At 43.1% G+C, this 17,108-nt stretch overlaps 1 protein-coding gene across 10 annotated transcripts in view; it reads right to left on the bottom strand.

Moving 5' to 3' along the window:
* Positions 1–17,108, bottom strand: part of msrb3 (methionine sulfoxide reductase B3) — a 73,813-nt gene that overhangs the window by 16,083 nt on the left and 40,622 nt on the right. For 3 of the 10 annotated variants that reach the window (XM_047575688.1, XM_047575692.1, XM_047575681.1), the window contains one exon: positions 10,924–11,026. In XM_047575688.1, coding sequence (XP_047431644.1) covers positions 10,924–11,012 — 89 coding nt within the window. In that variant the 5' untranslated portion in view covers positions 11,013–11,026. Of the gene's footprint in view, positions 1–10,923; positions 11,030–12,614; positions 12,718–13,978; positions 14,046–17,108 lie in introns of those variants that run through there. The other 7 variants (XM_047575683.1, XM_047575682.1, XM_047575691.1 and 4 more) reach the window with 5 other exon arrangements.

Here is a 17,108-nt window from a genome sequence, read left to right as displayed (position 1 = left end):
TTTGTGTTTATTTTGTGAATTGTTTCTTCATTTTGAATTTTCCTCCCTTTGGAGAGTTTTTTGTTTTCCCTGATTTGAATTACGTCCAGGAATTTTTGTGGCCATTTGTTGTCCCTCTGTAAGGGATCTCTGTACGTTCCAATTAAAGTCCCTAGTCATCTCTGCATACTGAGTCCTGAGTGCTGCTTCGAGTCCCGGCCTGACAGTACACTCTGGCCAGTATGGACTCAGCAGAGACTGGCCAGATAACGGCCGCGCTCCACGCTCACGAGACCCGACTCTCCCGCCAGGAGGAGTTTCAGGTGGCGGTGTTCACGCAGTTGGGTCAACTTTCATCTCAAGTGCAGGATATGCTTGGACACCTACAACAGACTCACAACCCGCCAATTGTGCCGGAGCCTCCAGTCACAGCAGTTGCTCCTGTTCAGACGGTACCCACTGTCGGAACAGGGATCAGGCTGGCACCCCCGGAGCGCTATTCCGGAGAACCAGGATCTTGTAAGACTTTCCTCATAGACTGTGCCATTCATTTTGAACATTCCCCCCTTGCATTTGAAGATCGCCTTCATGATGTCTCACCTGACCGGAAGAGCGAGAGTATGGGCCACAGCGGAATGGGACCGAGACTCTTCACTGTGCCACTCGCTTCGACAGTTTCAGACCGCTCTTCAGAAGACTTTTGATCCGGTGTCAACGGACAGAGAGAAAGCTAGGGAATTGAGCGGGTTGAAGCAGGGAAACGACTCGGTAAGCGACTACGCCATCCGCTTCCGCACCCTGGCAACGGAGAGCGGATGGAACTCCGAAGCCCTCTATGATGCTTTTCTGGATGGACTGTCTTTTCCCATACGGAAGCTACTGGTTCCCTTGGACCTGCCTGCGGACCTGGATTCCCTCATCGCCCTAGTCATCCGGACAGATAACCGGATCCAAGAACTCCATCGGCATCAGAAGGGCCAACCATCGTTGGAGAGGTACCGACAACCGCTGGTTCGGGATGGGCATGAAGCCCGGGGACCGACTCCCGAACCTCCTCCTTCCTTATCCACGGTAGGAGAGGCTGAACCCATGCAGTTGGGCCAGACCCAGCTCACCCAGGTGGAACGACAACGTCGTCTCAAGGAGGGGCGCTGCTTCTACTGCGGAGAATCTGGACATCGTGTGGTCGTCTGCCCAGTCAAGGCAGCTCGGGGAGTAAGCAAGTATTCAACCTCAGGTTCTCCTTCACGCAGTTTGACCGCCATAAAGGTAAAACACAACACCACCGTCATGGAGATGAACGTTTTAATTGACTCTGGGGCTGATGAGAGTTTAATGGACTGGGGATTAGCCAAGAAACTGGGAGTGAAAACTGAGTCTATCTCACGACCCATCCTGGCAAGGGCCTTAAATGGCAACGCTCTGTTCACTATAGCCCACGTCACAGAACCCATAGCCATTACCATAAATAATCACAGCGAATTAATGAACTTTTATTTGTTTTAAATCACCGACACGCACCCTGGTATTGGGACATCCATGGCTCACGCGCCACAACCCCCATATAGACTGGCCTACGGGCAAGATCTTGGGATGGGGGGAGCTTTGTGAGAAAGAGTGTCTGCAGGACAAGATTCAGGAGAAAGTTACCACTGTCATAAATTCTGTTTCCGCTCACCCTGTTACAGACTCCAAGTACCCCGATCTGACTTCGATACCCACCTGTTACCACCACCTCAAGGAGGTTTTTAATAAAATCAAGGCCACGTCACTTCCACCTCATCGACCATATGACTGCGCCATCGACCTCATCCCCGGGTCCACCATTCCCAAGGGGCGGCTGTACTCTGTGTCAGGGCCCGAGCGGCAGGCCATGAAAGACTACATAGAGTCATCTCTGAAGGCGGGACTCATACGTCCATCCTCGTCACCTGCTGGAGCCGTTTTTTTCTTTGTAAAAAAGAAAGATGGGACCTTAAGACCATGTATTGACTACAGCCCCCTCAATGACATTACTATCAAGAACCGCTACCCCTTGCCCCTCATGTCATCGGTGTTTGATCAACTACAACAGGCCAAAATATTTACAAAACTAGACCTTCGAAATGCATACCATCTGGTCAGGATCAGGGAGGGGGACGAATGGAAGACGGGGTTCAACACCCCTAGCGGTCATTATGAATATCTGGTTATGCCATTCGGGCTCACTAATGCTCCTGCTGTGTTTCAGGCCATGATTAATGACGTGCTAAGGGACTTCCTTGACCATTTTGTGTATGTTTACCTTGACGACATTCTCATCTACTCACCTGACCTGGACACCCATAAAAAACATGTAGCAGCTGTATTACAGAGACTATTAAACCATAAACTTTACGTCAAAGCTGAAAAGAGCGAGTTTCACGCCGATACGTCTCCTTCCTGGGCTTCATCGTAGCCCCTGGAAGGGTGCAGATGGATCCGGCTAAAGTTAGCGCTGTGGTCAATTGGCCCACCCCTGATAGCCGCAAAAAAGTTCAGCAATTCCTTGGTTTTGCTAACTTTTACAGGCGGTTCATCAGAGGCTTCAGCGCAATAGCGGCTCCTCTGCACGCACTCACCTCTTCGAAGGTTCATTTCTCCTGGTCACCAGAGGCAGGAGCTGCCTTCCAGAAGCTGAAGTCCCGCTTCACCTCGGCGCCCATCCTCATCATGCCGGACACTCGGCGGCAATTCGTGGTAGAGGTGGATGCTTCCAACGAGGGCATAGGGGCTGTCCTTTCACAGCGGTCTGAGCAGGATGGGAAGATGCATCCCTGCGCTTTCCTGTCGCGACGACTGTCCAGAGCGGAGCGGAATTACGATGTCGGCAATCGGGAGCTGTTGGCGGTTAAGGTGGCATTGGAGGAGTGGAGACACTGGTTGGAGGGAGCTGAGCACCCATTCATCGTTTGGACTGACCACAAGAACCTGGAATATATACGCAGGGCTAAGAGACTCAATTCTCGCCAGGCCAGGTGGGCGCTGTTCTTTAACCGCTTTTCTTTTTCTCTCTCTTACAGGCCGGGGTCCCGAAACGTCAAGCCTGACGCCCTGTCACGTCTATACGACCCTGAGCCTGTAGCCAAAGAACCAGAGCCTATCCTTCCACTGACCTGTGTGGTTGGAGCGGTGACTTGGCAGATAGAAAATGAGGTTAAGCAAGCTAATGGTGAGGCTCCGCCACCTAGTGGGTGCCCCGAGAATCGATTGTTTGTCCCTGTCGATTTGCGCCCACAGGTGATTCATTGGGCCCATTCCTCGCTGCTTTCCTGTCATCCGGGAGTTCGGCGGACGGTGTTCGCCATCTCTCGGAGGTTCTGGTGGCCATCCATGGAATCGGAGGTCCGGGAGTACGTCGAGGCTTGTTCGGTCTGTGCGAGGAACAAGGTGTCCTCCGGGTCACGTATGGGACTTCTGCAACCACTGCCTATCCCCTCCAGACCATGGGCCAATATATCGATGGATTTCGTCACGGGGCTCCCGGTCTCTCAAGGTAACACCACAGTCCTCACTGTGGTGGATAGATTCTCTAAAATGGTCAGATTTATTGCCCTGTCCAAACTGCCTTCAGCCAAGGAAACAGCTGAAATTATGATTGACCATGTTTTCAAGATTCACGGGTTTCCCAAGGACATCGTCTCAGACTGGGGGCCCCAGTTCGTGTCACGGTTCTGGAGGGAATTTTGCCGGCTCATCGGAGCTAAGGCCAGTCTGACCTCGGGCTACCACCCGGAGGCTAATGGCCAGACCGAACGCCTTAACCAGCAGCTGGAAACCGGCCTCCGTTGTCTAGTGTCCCAGAATTCCTCGACATGGAGCAAACACCTGGTCTGGGTCGAGTACGCCCACAACTCCCTGCCTACGTCTGCCACAGGGTTTTCGCCCTTCAAGTGTGTTTATGGTTATGAACCTCCTGTGTTCGCTGCCCAGGAGCCTGAAGTCTCGGTCCCATCCGCCCACGCCATGATCCGCCGCTGCCGACGCATCTGGGTCGCTGCACGGCAAGTGCTTATCCGCCAAGGGGACCGGACCAAGAAAGCGGCGGACCGCAAGAGACGACCCGCACCTGCTTACCAGCCGGGCCAAAGGGTTTGGCTTTCTACCAAGAATCTTCACCTCAGGGTCCCCTCCAAGAAACTGGCTCCGCGTTTTGTGGGTCCCTTCCCCATTACCAAGGTCATCGGTCCTGCGGCTGTCCGACTCCGCCTGCCTCGCTCCCTCCGTGTTCACCCCACCTTCCATGTCAGTCAGGTCAAGCCGGCCAAGGAGAGTCCCTTGGTTCCCTCCCTCCCGCCCCCTCCTCCTCCTGAGATGATAGACGGGGGTCCGGTCTACAAGGTTAAACGGCTGCTAGCTGTACGCAACAGGGGCCGGGGCAGACAGTACCTGGTGGATTGGGAGGGGTACAGTCCAGAAGAGAGACAGTGGATCCCATCACGGTTCATTGTGGACCGTACCCTTATTACTGACTTCAACCGCGACCATCCTGAACAGCCTGGACCGTCTGGTAGCCGGTCCTAAGAGGGAATTGTGAATTGTTTCTTCATTTTGAATTTTCCTCCCTTTGGAGAGTTTTTTGTTTTCCCTGATTTGAATTACGTCCAGGAATTTTTGACTGGTAATAATACTCCCACACTGCATTGAGTTGCTTTGGCAGAACAGGAACATCCTATCACTCTTTGGACCAAACTTAATTTATTTATTTTCCAATAGACATTTTTTCCAAGGGTGTTTAATGTGGCTTATAATCCTCCTCCGATTGTCCCCACAGATGTTCTGATAGGGGGAGGTTGACGGGGTAGAGTGGAATTTTTTCATTATTATTATCATTTTGGGGAATAATTTGTTTCATGGGTTGGGTTATTATATATTTCTCCTCAGGCCATGGTCAGGATGAATGGCACAAATTCAGAATACTGTCATCTGCATCGTTCTACATTGTTCTGCATAAGTCCACTCTTATTTGCCATTGTGATGGAGCCTCTGTCAATTGCTCTGTGGTCTCATCCTGATGTGTGTGCAAAGGCCATGAAATGGTGTAGAGCTGAATGGTGCTCATGACACTAAAGCTCAGATTGAAAAAAATCTTTGATACAGTATCTCCCTTATGTGAATGGTGGCAACATGCCACTGCAAATTATTCACATATGATTTTTGAGTTGTTCTTCTCTAACTAGATGGTCTGAGACCTTTATTACATCCAAGTTAATCGGAAGGGATATGACTCCCAGTGCCTTAACTATGGAGGACCAACTCTGTCGTAATCAAAAATACATAAATGTGTGATGTCACAGTTAATAGATCAGCAACCTGCCTCAAAAACCCTGTTGTCTAAAAATAAGAAGAATGCTTAAACATCTATACACAAAGTCAGGTCTTCTGGATGTATGGAGGAGCAAATTTCCAAGAAGTAAAGATTTTACTTTCTATTCAAGTAGGCACATGTCCTATTCAAGGATTGATTATTTTTTCACACCTAAGAGTGAGTCTTATAGGATAGTAGATATTTAGATATTACCTGTTACAATCTCAGACCATGCACCCACCGCGCTTAAGTGGAATATAGGCCACAGACCAACCTCCATGCAATGGAGGCTTAATGCCTCTCTTTTGAATGATAAAGAATTTGTCTCCTTCATCACAGCAGAGTTTAAGGAATATTTAAATACCAATACCTCGCCTGAAACAACACCGCTGATACTGTGGGATTGTGCTAAAACATATATCGGGGCCAAATTATTTCATTCTCATGCGCCAGAAAAAAAAAACGAAAGGAGTCTAAACAGAGAGAATTGGAGGATAAAATAAAGCACACACACAAAAAAAACTATCAGCCATACTATGAATATGGCAATAGGGCAAGTAGATTATTAGCATTTAGTTTAAGAAAACGGCAAGCATCTAACATGGTGCAGAGAGTAAAGCTACAGGACACCTTTGTTGCAAAACACGATAAAATAGCAGAATCCTTTGCAGAGTTTTATAAAGGTTTATACAAGAGAATACAGACATTTGTTGGGATGACATGAAACTTGCAGAGATTCTGAACCACATAAAACTGCATGAACTGATTGTCTGCAGCAGAAGAGTTAGATAGGCAAATTGAATATTGGGGGATCAAGTAGGTGATTTAATCTCTCAAAAACTATAAAAGCCCAGGTCCAGATGGATATATTAATGAATTTACAAGACATTCAAAGAATTGCTGTCACTGTTGTTATAAAGGCATACCGGCATACACTTGAATCAAAAATTATGGCACCATTCTGGAATTAGGCAATTATAGTGGTGATACCTAAGGAGGGTAAAGATCCCACTGAACATCAAGACCAGACCAATATCACTACTGAATGGGGACCTACGTATATTAATGGCAGTCCTGGATAGGCGTTAATCAGAAGTTGATCAGATAATCACTCAAATAATCCATCCTGACCAGACTGTATTTATCACTGGGAGATATTAAGAAGATAATGTACGCTGCTTACTAAAAATAATATCTCATCAGCAAGATAGAAAATTAGAATCAGTAATCAAAGCCTTAGATGCCCAAAAGGCATATACCGTGTTTCATGGCAGTATTTATTCCAAGCATTAAAGTGATTTAGATTTGGCCCTAACTTTATAACTTGAGACCAGTGGGCCTAAGGTCAGGTCAGGACATGTCCAATACACAGTTAGTGGAAAAGTACAGAAAATGATCTAATGTCCATGTATTAATTAATAAGTCATGAATGTAACACCCTTATTGGATAAAAGTAATGGGGTGATGGTTAGTCATGGTGATGTATGGAAAATAGGATGTGTCTCGATTTAAGAGTATAAAAGATGAAATGCAGAAGTATTTTACGGGAATTTCAACTTGGAGACGGACCGTGCTGCGTGTGAACTGAGCCAACTCCCTTGCAGTGCTATTTCGGCTTTAAAAAGTCTGGATTCTCCCTTAGCAGTCGAAGTTTGGATTATCTTTTATCATTTGGATCTCTTCTTCTTGGACTTTGTACGAAGTGAAGAAGAACTTTTGGATTACAATTGTGAAGGATTTTAAGGGATTTACCAAAGGACAGAAACATCGTTCATCAGGACTTCCCTATTTTACCAACTTGTTCTGCGGCAGTAAAAGGACTGGGTTTGGGTGTGGTCGCATCGGCCGTGCAGCTCACTTGATGTCTTTCCTTCCCCAAAAGGATTTTTGGTCAGTTTTGGACATTTCCCCTACTCCATATGCCCGGCTTATAAGTAAATTCTTTTTGATTAACATTTTTAGATTGAAATCTGATAAGGATTATACTAATTAGAAGTCACATGATTGATTTTTATTGATTATCTGTGTTATGAATATTATTTTGACAAATATCTGATTTTGATTTGATTAATTTCTTGAGCTGTTGCAACTGCTAAAGCTGAACCTGCAAATAAAATTTGACTCTAAAGGTCAGGAGACTTTGTTGACAATTATTTCCCTTTTCACACGGGTACAAAGATAGCCTCATGACAGTAAAACTATAGGCAACTTGAATGATCGCTCCGACACCTAGCCCTTAACGGTCACACTAATCTATTCCACAAAACTATTATATGTCCCTAGGGCTTTCAGCCTAGCCTTTAAATTATAACCTGGCCCGTACCAAGTGTACAGATCCATTAGGGGTAAGCCACCACAACTGACAGACTCAACTTCGGACCCAGCTGCGGGAAGCCTCCCTGACTGGCGGTTCCAGGGGATGTGAGGAAGCGGGGCAGATGTCAGGTTAAAGGTGATCAGAAGCCAGGCGAGTTACCCCGCCTACAGCTTGAGTAGTGCTTCATTGAGTTCAGTTGGGGTAATACTCTGCTGACGTGAAGCCATAACCCTGCATAAACGGAGAAGCTGTCTTACCTGTACCTGTGGGATCTAACACAGGATACAAGGTAAATGTGGAGAAAACTATGGCTATGGATATAAATGCCATGATACCACATAGTGTAAAGCTTCAGAGTGGATTTAAATGGCCTGTGAAAGATATTAAATGCCTAGGACAAACATTGGGCATAGCAAGCACAACAGTTTGGAATGTCCTGAATAAGAAAGAAACTACTAGTGTACTGTGCAACAGACATCAAACAGGTCGGTCAAGGAAAACAACAGTAGTTGATAAATAAATAATGCATTGGATTTATATTATATTGGATTATAATCAGGAGGAATTTTATCATGCAGCAGGACAATGACCCAAAGCACACTACCAACATAACAAAGGACTTAATCAGGGGGAAAAAAGTGGAAAGAGTGGCCAAGTCAGTCACCTGACCTTAATCCAACTGAGCATGTATTTCACCTCCTGAAGAGGAGACTGAAGGGAGAAACCCCCCGAAACAAACAAGAACTGAAAGAAGCTGCGGTAAAAGCCTGGAATAGTATCACAAATGAAGAATGCAACAGTCTGGTGATGTCAATGGGTCACCAAATATTAAATGTTATTTATTTTAAGATTATTTGTTCCATACTTTTGCTCACCTAAAAATGTTGTGGTGTAAAACAAACAGTGATATATCCTAAGTTGTTAAACACACACCAAATGCTAATACCAGGAAATAAAAGCTGACATTCTGAACTCTTGTTTCGTACTCATCCTTTGATCTTAAACCCAAATTTCTTCAGTGAACAACAAAAGCGAAGGAATTTGCCTTGCTGTCCCAATACCTGTGGAGGGGACTGTACGTATGAACATTCTACACAGATTACTTTACTTGTTTCAAATGTTACCTACAGAAATTCCAAAATCTACATTCAATAATTTGGAGAAAATTATGTCAAAATTTATATGGCAAAAAAGCGCCCTAGAATTCAATTCAAAACCCTACAGTTACCTAAATCAAATACACAAATCTAAAACATTATTTCTGGGCTGCACATATGAAGCCTATGATAGCGTGGCTTCAGAACAATATAGACACATGTTGGCTTAATAGGTCAACTTTTGGATTACCAACAAAAGTATCATCATTAATCAGCATTGAATCTATGAAGAGCGTCAAACCTAATAATTTGGACATCAGCTTCAGAAGGTGGTCTGGGTATGGCCTGGTTTATCTGCACCAGTTATTCAGTTTTGGTAATCTAAGAACATTTGAGGAGTTGAGAAATGGTTATGGTCTTCTTAAGATGGATTTCTACCGATATCTGCAATTTAGAACATTTCTGACAGGGCATAAGGAATGGAGAACACTCATAAAAACTTCTCCTGTCGAACAGTTCCTAATAGAAATACAAACAGGAAATAGAGAAAAAAAATGGCTAGTAGATTCTACAATATATTTTTTATCCATGAATACACAAAATTCCTACAAATAAAGCAGAGATGGGAGGCAGAAATTAATATGGTTATATCGCAGGAGGCTTGGGAGGAGGTGTGTAGTGAGGCACACCTGGTCACAAGTTCAAATACATGGAGGGAGTTTAAGTGGAAAATAACTGTTAGATTTTTCAGGACTCCAGAAATAGTATCTAGAATGAGGCAGTCACATTCCAGCTCATGCTGGAAGAATTGTGGAGCACATACTGACAATCATACCCATATATTCAGGTTATGTCCCAAACTAAAGACATTCTGGGGAGAGGTATTTGATGCTCTTAAAGAGTTTTTTCAACAGGATGTACCTCGAGATCCTACTGGGGGTCTATTAGGAGGATTGAATGGGAGGTCAGAGAAATATCTTATGAATATATTACTTACAGCAGCACTGAAGTGTATAACTATTAGATGTTTGAAACACAATAAGACTGGTTAGCCTTCCTCCTCTACCACCTCTTTTACATAATTAACACAATGTATATAATTGGGAGTGGATATTTGTTTTTGTTTTGTTTTTGTTTGTTTCTCATTTGCTTGTAACCTTAATTTGGATATAATGTGTACAATTGTCATTACATCTGATAGAGAAAAGTGTATATACTGAATTTTGTCACTGAAAACCCAATAAAAAATAAAAAAATAAATCAATAAATGAAAAAATCCTACAGATATATGCCATAAATCCATACTCCATACTTAACTGCCCTATTTGATGTGTATTGTTGTTGTTGTTGGTGGTGGTGGTGGGGGTGGGGGTGGGGGTCAGAGGAGTGTGTAAGACTGCAACTCTTGGACTCAACTTGGACGTCTGTGGCCCATTAGGTAGGTAGAGCCGGTTGTCCATGAACCAGAGGGTTCGATTTGATCCCAAGCACATGGACGATATGCCGAAGTATCCTTGAGCAAGAACGTTCTCCCTGTGCATTTTAAATCTATATTGTCCAGTTTTTGGGGGGGCAATAAAGATGTATATATTTTCTAGATATAAGAGCTGCACCTGCAAAACATGGAAATGTGCCTCCTAACCTCTTCTACTCATACCAGGTTTTCCATTGAAATTCTATTACCTATGAAGGCCACATCATTTGCTTGATCCCACTGAGACCGTCAGCAATGGAATGATGACATGTGACGAACATGTCATCACTGGTCAGTTTGGGGAGGGGTTCAGAGAAAACGACAAAGTCCAACAAAGCTTTGGCAAACTTACAGACCAATTCCACTTTATTTTTTGTGACGCCAATTGGTGTAACTGTGTATTATTATCAGGACTTGAATATCCACCTTTACCTTTAGCGTTAGATAACAGTTTCAGATAAGATTGAGTGTCACCTGCTCTGGCCCCTGAAATACATTTGACTATGGCTGCTGGAGTTTCTGGCTTCCCGTTATATGATGGCTAGAAACACCACCAAATTGTATGTAATTTTCACTTACAACATTTTTAAAAGGACAAAACCACATGACAAAATCACAATAATAAACAGCAAGTCATCAGAAGAACACATAATGAACAAAAAACAAAAACACAACACACCAGAAAATATAATGTGCCTTTATGTTCTTATGTTACAGCAGTTCCTCCTACCTTTCAGTTCCTCTCTCCTGGGTAATGTGGTACTGCATTAATGTGAGGCGTTTCCTCAGCTCCTCTTGGGAGAAGTTCACTGGCCACATCTTAGTCGTACATGCTCCTGAGAGCACAAGCAATGTTGAAATGTGACTAAAAATGTCAAATCATTCTGCCTCAAAAGTAACCACCCTAAATACCCATAATAAGTACAGGTGAACAGCATACAGTTATTAAAGATACACACCAATCAGCCATAACATAATGACTTGTCAGAATGACTGGTCAAGTGAATAACACTGAATTAGCGATGGAACCTGTCAGTGGTTGGGTTATAATGGGCAGTACCTGAACATTGTTTTCTCCAAGTTGATGGAGTTTGGAGTTTGAAGACAGATTTTAATGTTGCAGTTCATAGTGTTCAAAGTTCATAGTTCATTGTCGTAATGTCACAAATGGATTTGGAACACAGATTTCAGAATTTCATTGTGTTGTATTGCCTTTAATTGAACATAATGGTTCTTTCTATATAGTTCCTAGTAATCTTATCCTAATAACTAATCTGGAAAAATTACTTTTCTTCATGTGGCAATTCCCTATTGTGGGAGACTGGCACTGCAGACACTACACTGTACAAACTTATGTCCAAAAGCAAAACACAATTGTGGGTCATAAAACATAAGGCATTATTTTGTTAGACAAAATCAAACCACTCAGCGCATGCAAGCTACAAGAAAGTTAAGCAGTGAATTGTTTGAAGAACAGTACATGGTAATGTGAACAAAGCAGTTTACTTTCAATTGTGTGCTATTAGTCTATTTCAGTCTAGTTTCTATTATTTTTATATATATATATTTTGTAAAGCATAAAAATAAGAATTTTATGAAAACAGCGAACACAAAATTTCTCACCAAAACATTTACCATTCATAATCTGTAGTGAAATTAAATGAAGAGACATTTGGGAGCTATGAGACTGCTCTTTTAAGGGAGTTGAACCAAAGGAGAGGAATCTCTCTACAGCATGCATTTGTTGTGGCATTGATTCGATAAGCTTCTACAATGTCATAAAATTTATTTCCAGTAATGCATTTATTCTTCACCAAGATCTTGTATTAATGATGGGAGAGTCTGAGCACTGTGCAAAGCCTTCTCCAGCACATCCCAAAGATTCTCAATGGGTTCTGGACTCCGTGGTGACAAATCCATTTGTGAAAATGATGTCCCATGTTCACTGAACCACTCTTTCATAGTTTGAGCCTGATGAATGTTGGCATTGTGTCACAGTTTGGAGACTCATATTCTTGTCTCCTTGAGGATTTTCTTTTCTTTGTATTACCTACCGCCTGCAGCACTTTCTGTTAGCTTTTGATATCATTAAATCCTTTTTTTGTTAGAACCCCTGCCTCATCTCCTGCTGACGTGAACCTGGGTCCTACTACCACCAGAAAATCCTGGCCCTGACATTGTCAGCTAGGAATATGCCCGTGTCATCAGGGGAAAAAAAATACATTGATGGAATAACCTGGTCATTCAGTATATTCTGGTAGTCAGCTAAATTCATTCTTTGGGCACTGCAGCATTTGTAGTAAAATAACAAGTGACAGTTTACAGACAGCAAAGCCATGCAGCAAAGCCATGCTGGCACACCAGTTAAGGCTGAGAAGAATAGACAGAGCACGTCAGGTAAACAACACCCAAAAAGTGGACCTGAAGGAAGACTGCAAGATCTCAGAGATACAGGCTGACTCTTGGTTATCAGATGGAGGAGACTGAAGCCTGACATGACTGCGGGAGAAAATTACGCCAAACACTGGATGGGAGGAAACAGAGGAAGAAACGCCAAGATTACCAAGAACAGCAATAGAAACAAAATGAGGAAATAAACATTTTTCTTACAAAGAACTCATAAAAATCTAAATACACAAAATACTTTATCCTGTAATAGGAGTGGAAAATAAGTCAGATTGAAACTTGAATGAGGCAAACTAGAAAAATCTGAAACTGCTACCTGTGCCACCAACATGGACGAAAATTATGGGCACATTTGATCACAAACATGATCAGTCTGCTGTTACTCTTACATTTTATCTGCCAGGAAAAGCACAATTGTTAGTAGTAACAGTCATAATGGCTATGTTGTCCCACTAAGCCAGTATAGTCTGACTATTGCTCATGAGTTCGTGGTTAGACTTTGGAATTCATGTGACAGTTTTCGGATACTCTTAAAATTTTACAGAGTTTCAAATATTATCCTGCAATATTTGTGGAAAAAATCTTTATTGTGTTTCACAAGTTGTGGCTGCATTAGACAGAACAATCACATCACATTAATATTTAGTACTGCTGTCATTAGCACGCAGTAGAGTTCTAAATGCATTAGTATCCAAGGGGTAAAAAAACAACAAAAAAGGCTGTGTACATCAGTTGTTTTTTATGCTGTACAGTTTTTTTCCCCTCCTTTTTGTATAGTTAACACAAGTATTGTGTCTGTATCTTTCTGCCAGTCTTATTTTTTCAGTGGTAGTTCCTAGGCCACTATCCTGCCTGATACTGTGTAAAGGGGTGGGCTTACAGTATTTACCTTTAGCTAGCCACTCTCACAAAAAAAAAAAAAAAAAAGTTGTCTGAGTCTGAGTTAGATCTGAGTGTCTCTTCTTTTCTTTTCCTCCTTTGTGTGTTTTTATTTTAAATGACATGTTATCAGAAATTGACGTATCACGGTTGTTTTACTGATCTTTATGTACCACTGTAATAGCAAAATTAAAAAAACAAAAAAAACGCATTGTTTATTGTTGAAATTTAAATTGCTTCTGATGTCAATAAACATTTTTGTGGGGCAGCTATGGCCCATGAACCGAAGGGTTAGCGATTCGATCCCCCGAGTGTCCCATATGCTGAAGTGTCCTTGAGCAAGACACTGAACCCCCAGTTGCTCCCAGTGCAACTGGCACTGTTGTGTGAATGTTTGTGTGCTTGTGTGAGCAAATGGGTGGATGTGTCTCTGACTGTAAAAGCACTTTGAGTACCTTTGAGTCGGTAGAAAAGCACTATATAAGAGCAAGACCATTTACCATTTAAACCTGGCTGGCATGTTCCCCATGAGTCTTTCACACTATTGAGGGGTAATCCAGTTTCGCCTGTGGGTTTGGAGAATGGCACAGACAGTGAGATGACCAGCATGCATCCCCAAATCATGCAGTGGGTGGAACACTGCACACCAATTTGTTTTGACCACTGCTTTTGGAGGTCCTGTCATTCAGTGGTTTTCCCTGCACATCAGGATGCAGTCACCTTTGGACGCCCAGATCTTGGTATGTCTTCCAAGCTGTTGGTTCGTCTGTATTTCTGCAGAGTGTATCCAACTGCTGAAGTACTGCATCTGCACTTCCTGGCAATCTGGTGGCAACTGTACCCTTCCTGGCTGAGAATCTGTATCTTGGGGTGTGTTTCCTGCATTAGTTTCCTTGTTTTAGCCATTTATGTCTCTGAAGAACTTACAAATGTACTGGCTTTATATAGACATGAAGCACAGCAACAGAAAATGTGTCTTTTATTAAAAAGCACTACCTTCATTAGTGGATTACTGGTACGCTTGTAGAAATACTATATGTATACTGTATGGTGAATCTTTGACTCAGAGAGTTGTTTTTTAGGTTGAAGTGTAAAGATGATGCAGGCCTAGAACATAGTGACACCCTTGTGCATAGCCAGTACGTTATGGGGCTATGGGAAGGACCCATCAGGCAAGAGTGGAAGCATCAAGTAAGAAAACATCCAACTGTGTCATTTCTAGTGCTCTGGCACTAGAGGAGGAGCAAGAGAATAAAAGATCAGCAGAACCTTCATGCTTAGCTCTAAGTGTGCCCAGCCCCTCCCTACAAAAGAATGTCACTGATTTTCCAATCAGTGACACAAGAATTTCTTAGGGAAATACTTAAAGAGGTTAAACAACAATTAGTAGAAATTGAAAAGGCACTCATAAATGAGTATAGAACAAAAATTAATAACAATAATGTATTAGCTTTATATAGTGCTTTATCATTAGCTGCTCAAAGCGATTACAACTTACTGCATTATTCATTTGCTCACACTACCTCAGTAGTCAGCTGGGGCAGACTGACAGAAACGTGCAACATACTGGGAGCAAGGTGAGTTAAATGTCTTGCCCAAGGACATAATGGACAGACTAGGGATAATACAGAATTGAACCACCAGCCTTTCGGTTATAGGATGACTGCTGTAAGTCCTGAGCTACTGCCCCCCCCCAAATCAATAGCCACCCCACCCCAGCCACTCCAAAAGTGACCCTGTGCATGAACTGGCTGAAGCCACCACTGCTAGAACTTCCCCTGTAACAGAGGTCAACCGTGCCATCATGTGGAATTGTAGTTGTAAAGGTTTGAGTGTTTGGGGAAACATAAAACCATTTTGGGGACATAAGTGATCTTGACCTGTTGTGATACATTTGTACCACCTAGAGACTGGCATGCCATGACCTGAAATGCGGCCCACAACATTGTTAATTCCTTCAGAAGGAAGTGAAGTTCCTGGGATACATGGTGAGTGTACAAGGAGTTTCCCCAGACCCAGAGAAAGTGGCAGCAGTACAAGGATGGAGTTCACCAAATACTGCAAAACAGTTACACTCCTTTTTTGGGATTTGTGAGGTATTACCAGCACTTTATTAAGGACTTGTCTAAAATTGCCAGGCCTCTAAAAGAACTTTTAGTGGGCTGAGGATGTAAACAAAGGGATGGGTCGCAGCCCATAAAATGGACTAATGAGAAACAGTCACGGCCTGTGCCTACAGCCTTCTGTATTTACCAAAGGGGCAGTGCCAGCCCCAAGCTCTGAAAACTATAAAAGGTGACACACAGCAGCCCAAAGTTAGTCTGAACTTTTCATGGACCCAAAACTCAGACTCCATTCTATCTCTTTTTCAGAATAAAACACTGCTTGCATCAAACTTAGACTTTCTCTGGTGACTTATTTGACTCTGTGTGAAAATTCGTTTTTGGACCTTAGAGGAATTTTAAAAATACCAGTTGATTTCAGAAGACTGGCATAAAATGTTGAACTAAATAGGACTTTAAGTGGGCAAAGGGCATAACCGAAGGGGTGGGTCACGAAGGGGAGAGAAAAAGTCATTGCCTATGCAAGCTGCAGCCTTTACCCAGCAGACTGTAATGATGGAAATTACAGTTCCTTCAAGCTTGAACTACTCGCAATGAAATGGGCCGTTGTGGAAAAGTTTAAGGACTACCTGTGTAGTAGTCATACTTCCACTGGGTATGCACCTACCTATCTGACATGTGGCTGCCACACGAGACTTCCAATTGAAATAGTCAGTGCGTTTACATGCAGAGCTTAATTGAGCTATGCCTAAAATTCAACTGTCCTTGTCCCAGTTTACATGCAGTGCAAGAAAATCGAATAACTGTTCTCCTCTTCCACACTAGATGTCGATACGCGTCTTTTTAGCGGGATAATACCACATTAATAAGGCCCGATTTCCGGTTGACCTATTATGTTATATAATATAAAAGAATCGTACATGCGGCAGACCGGCATTTCAAACAACAACCAGACGGATAATACTACATTTTTTAATCTCATAGAACAGAACCTGGGCCAAAACCGAGATACTCCCAGAGGTCCAACCTGGATAGATGGGTGGGTGGTTCTCTGGACTAGAACATTTTGGTTTGGGGGTACATCACAGGATGGCTCTCTACTCGCTTTTTTTTTCCACCATTGCAATCCTTTCCTTTTGCAAATATTTTTATGGAAAGCGGATCCTGGATACCTACATATCACTGGGAGCTTAAATTAGGATAATTACAGAAGGCTACCACTATTATTTTAAACTATTTTGCTTTGTGAGAGTGGCTTATCAGTAGCACAAGCCTCCACTATCATGACTGGGATTGAGGAACTCAGCTAACAGAGGCGAATTTGCAGCAAGATGCCTCCCTTTTCCACGGATGATTACCAAGCCTCCAGACTACCTCCAGAAGATAGTAGTACTGGCAACAAAAATTAATTGGCTCGAAGTGAACGTGAAGATAAATGGACATTATGAGAATGAAACTACTCTGCTGATATCCCAAAATACTGAAAGGGAACAGGCTAACAGAAAGCTAACTAGCACCACCAAGACGCTGGAGCCAGGTGCAAATGACAACCTGTCCTCCCTGGAAC

The sequence above is a fragment of the Mugil cephalus genome, chromosome 22 (assembly GCF_022458985.1).
Source record: "Mugil cephalus isolate CIBA_MC_2020 chromosome 22, CIBA_Mcephalus_1.1, whole genome shotgun sequence".
NCBI lineage: Eukaryota > Metazoa > Chordata > Actinopteri > Mugiliformes > Mugilidae > Mugil > Mugil cephalus.
This window is presented reverse-complemented; position numbering and strand designations above follow the sequence as displayed.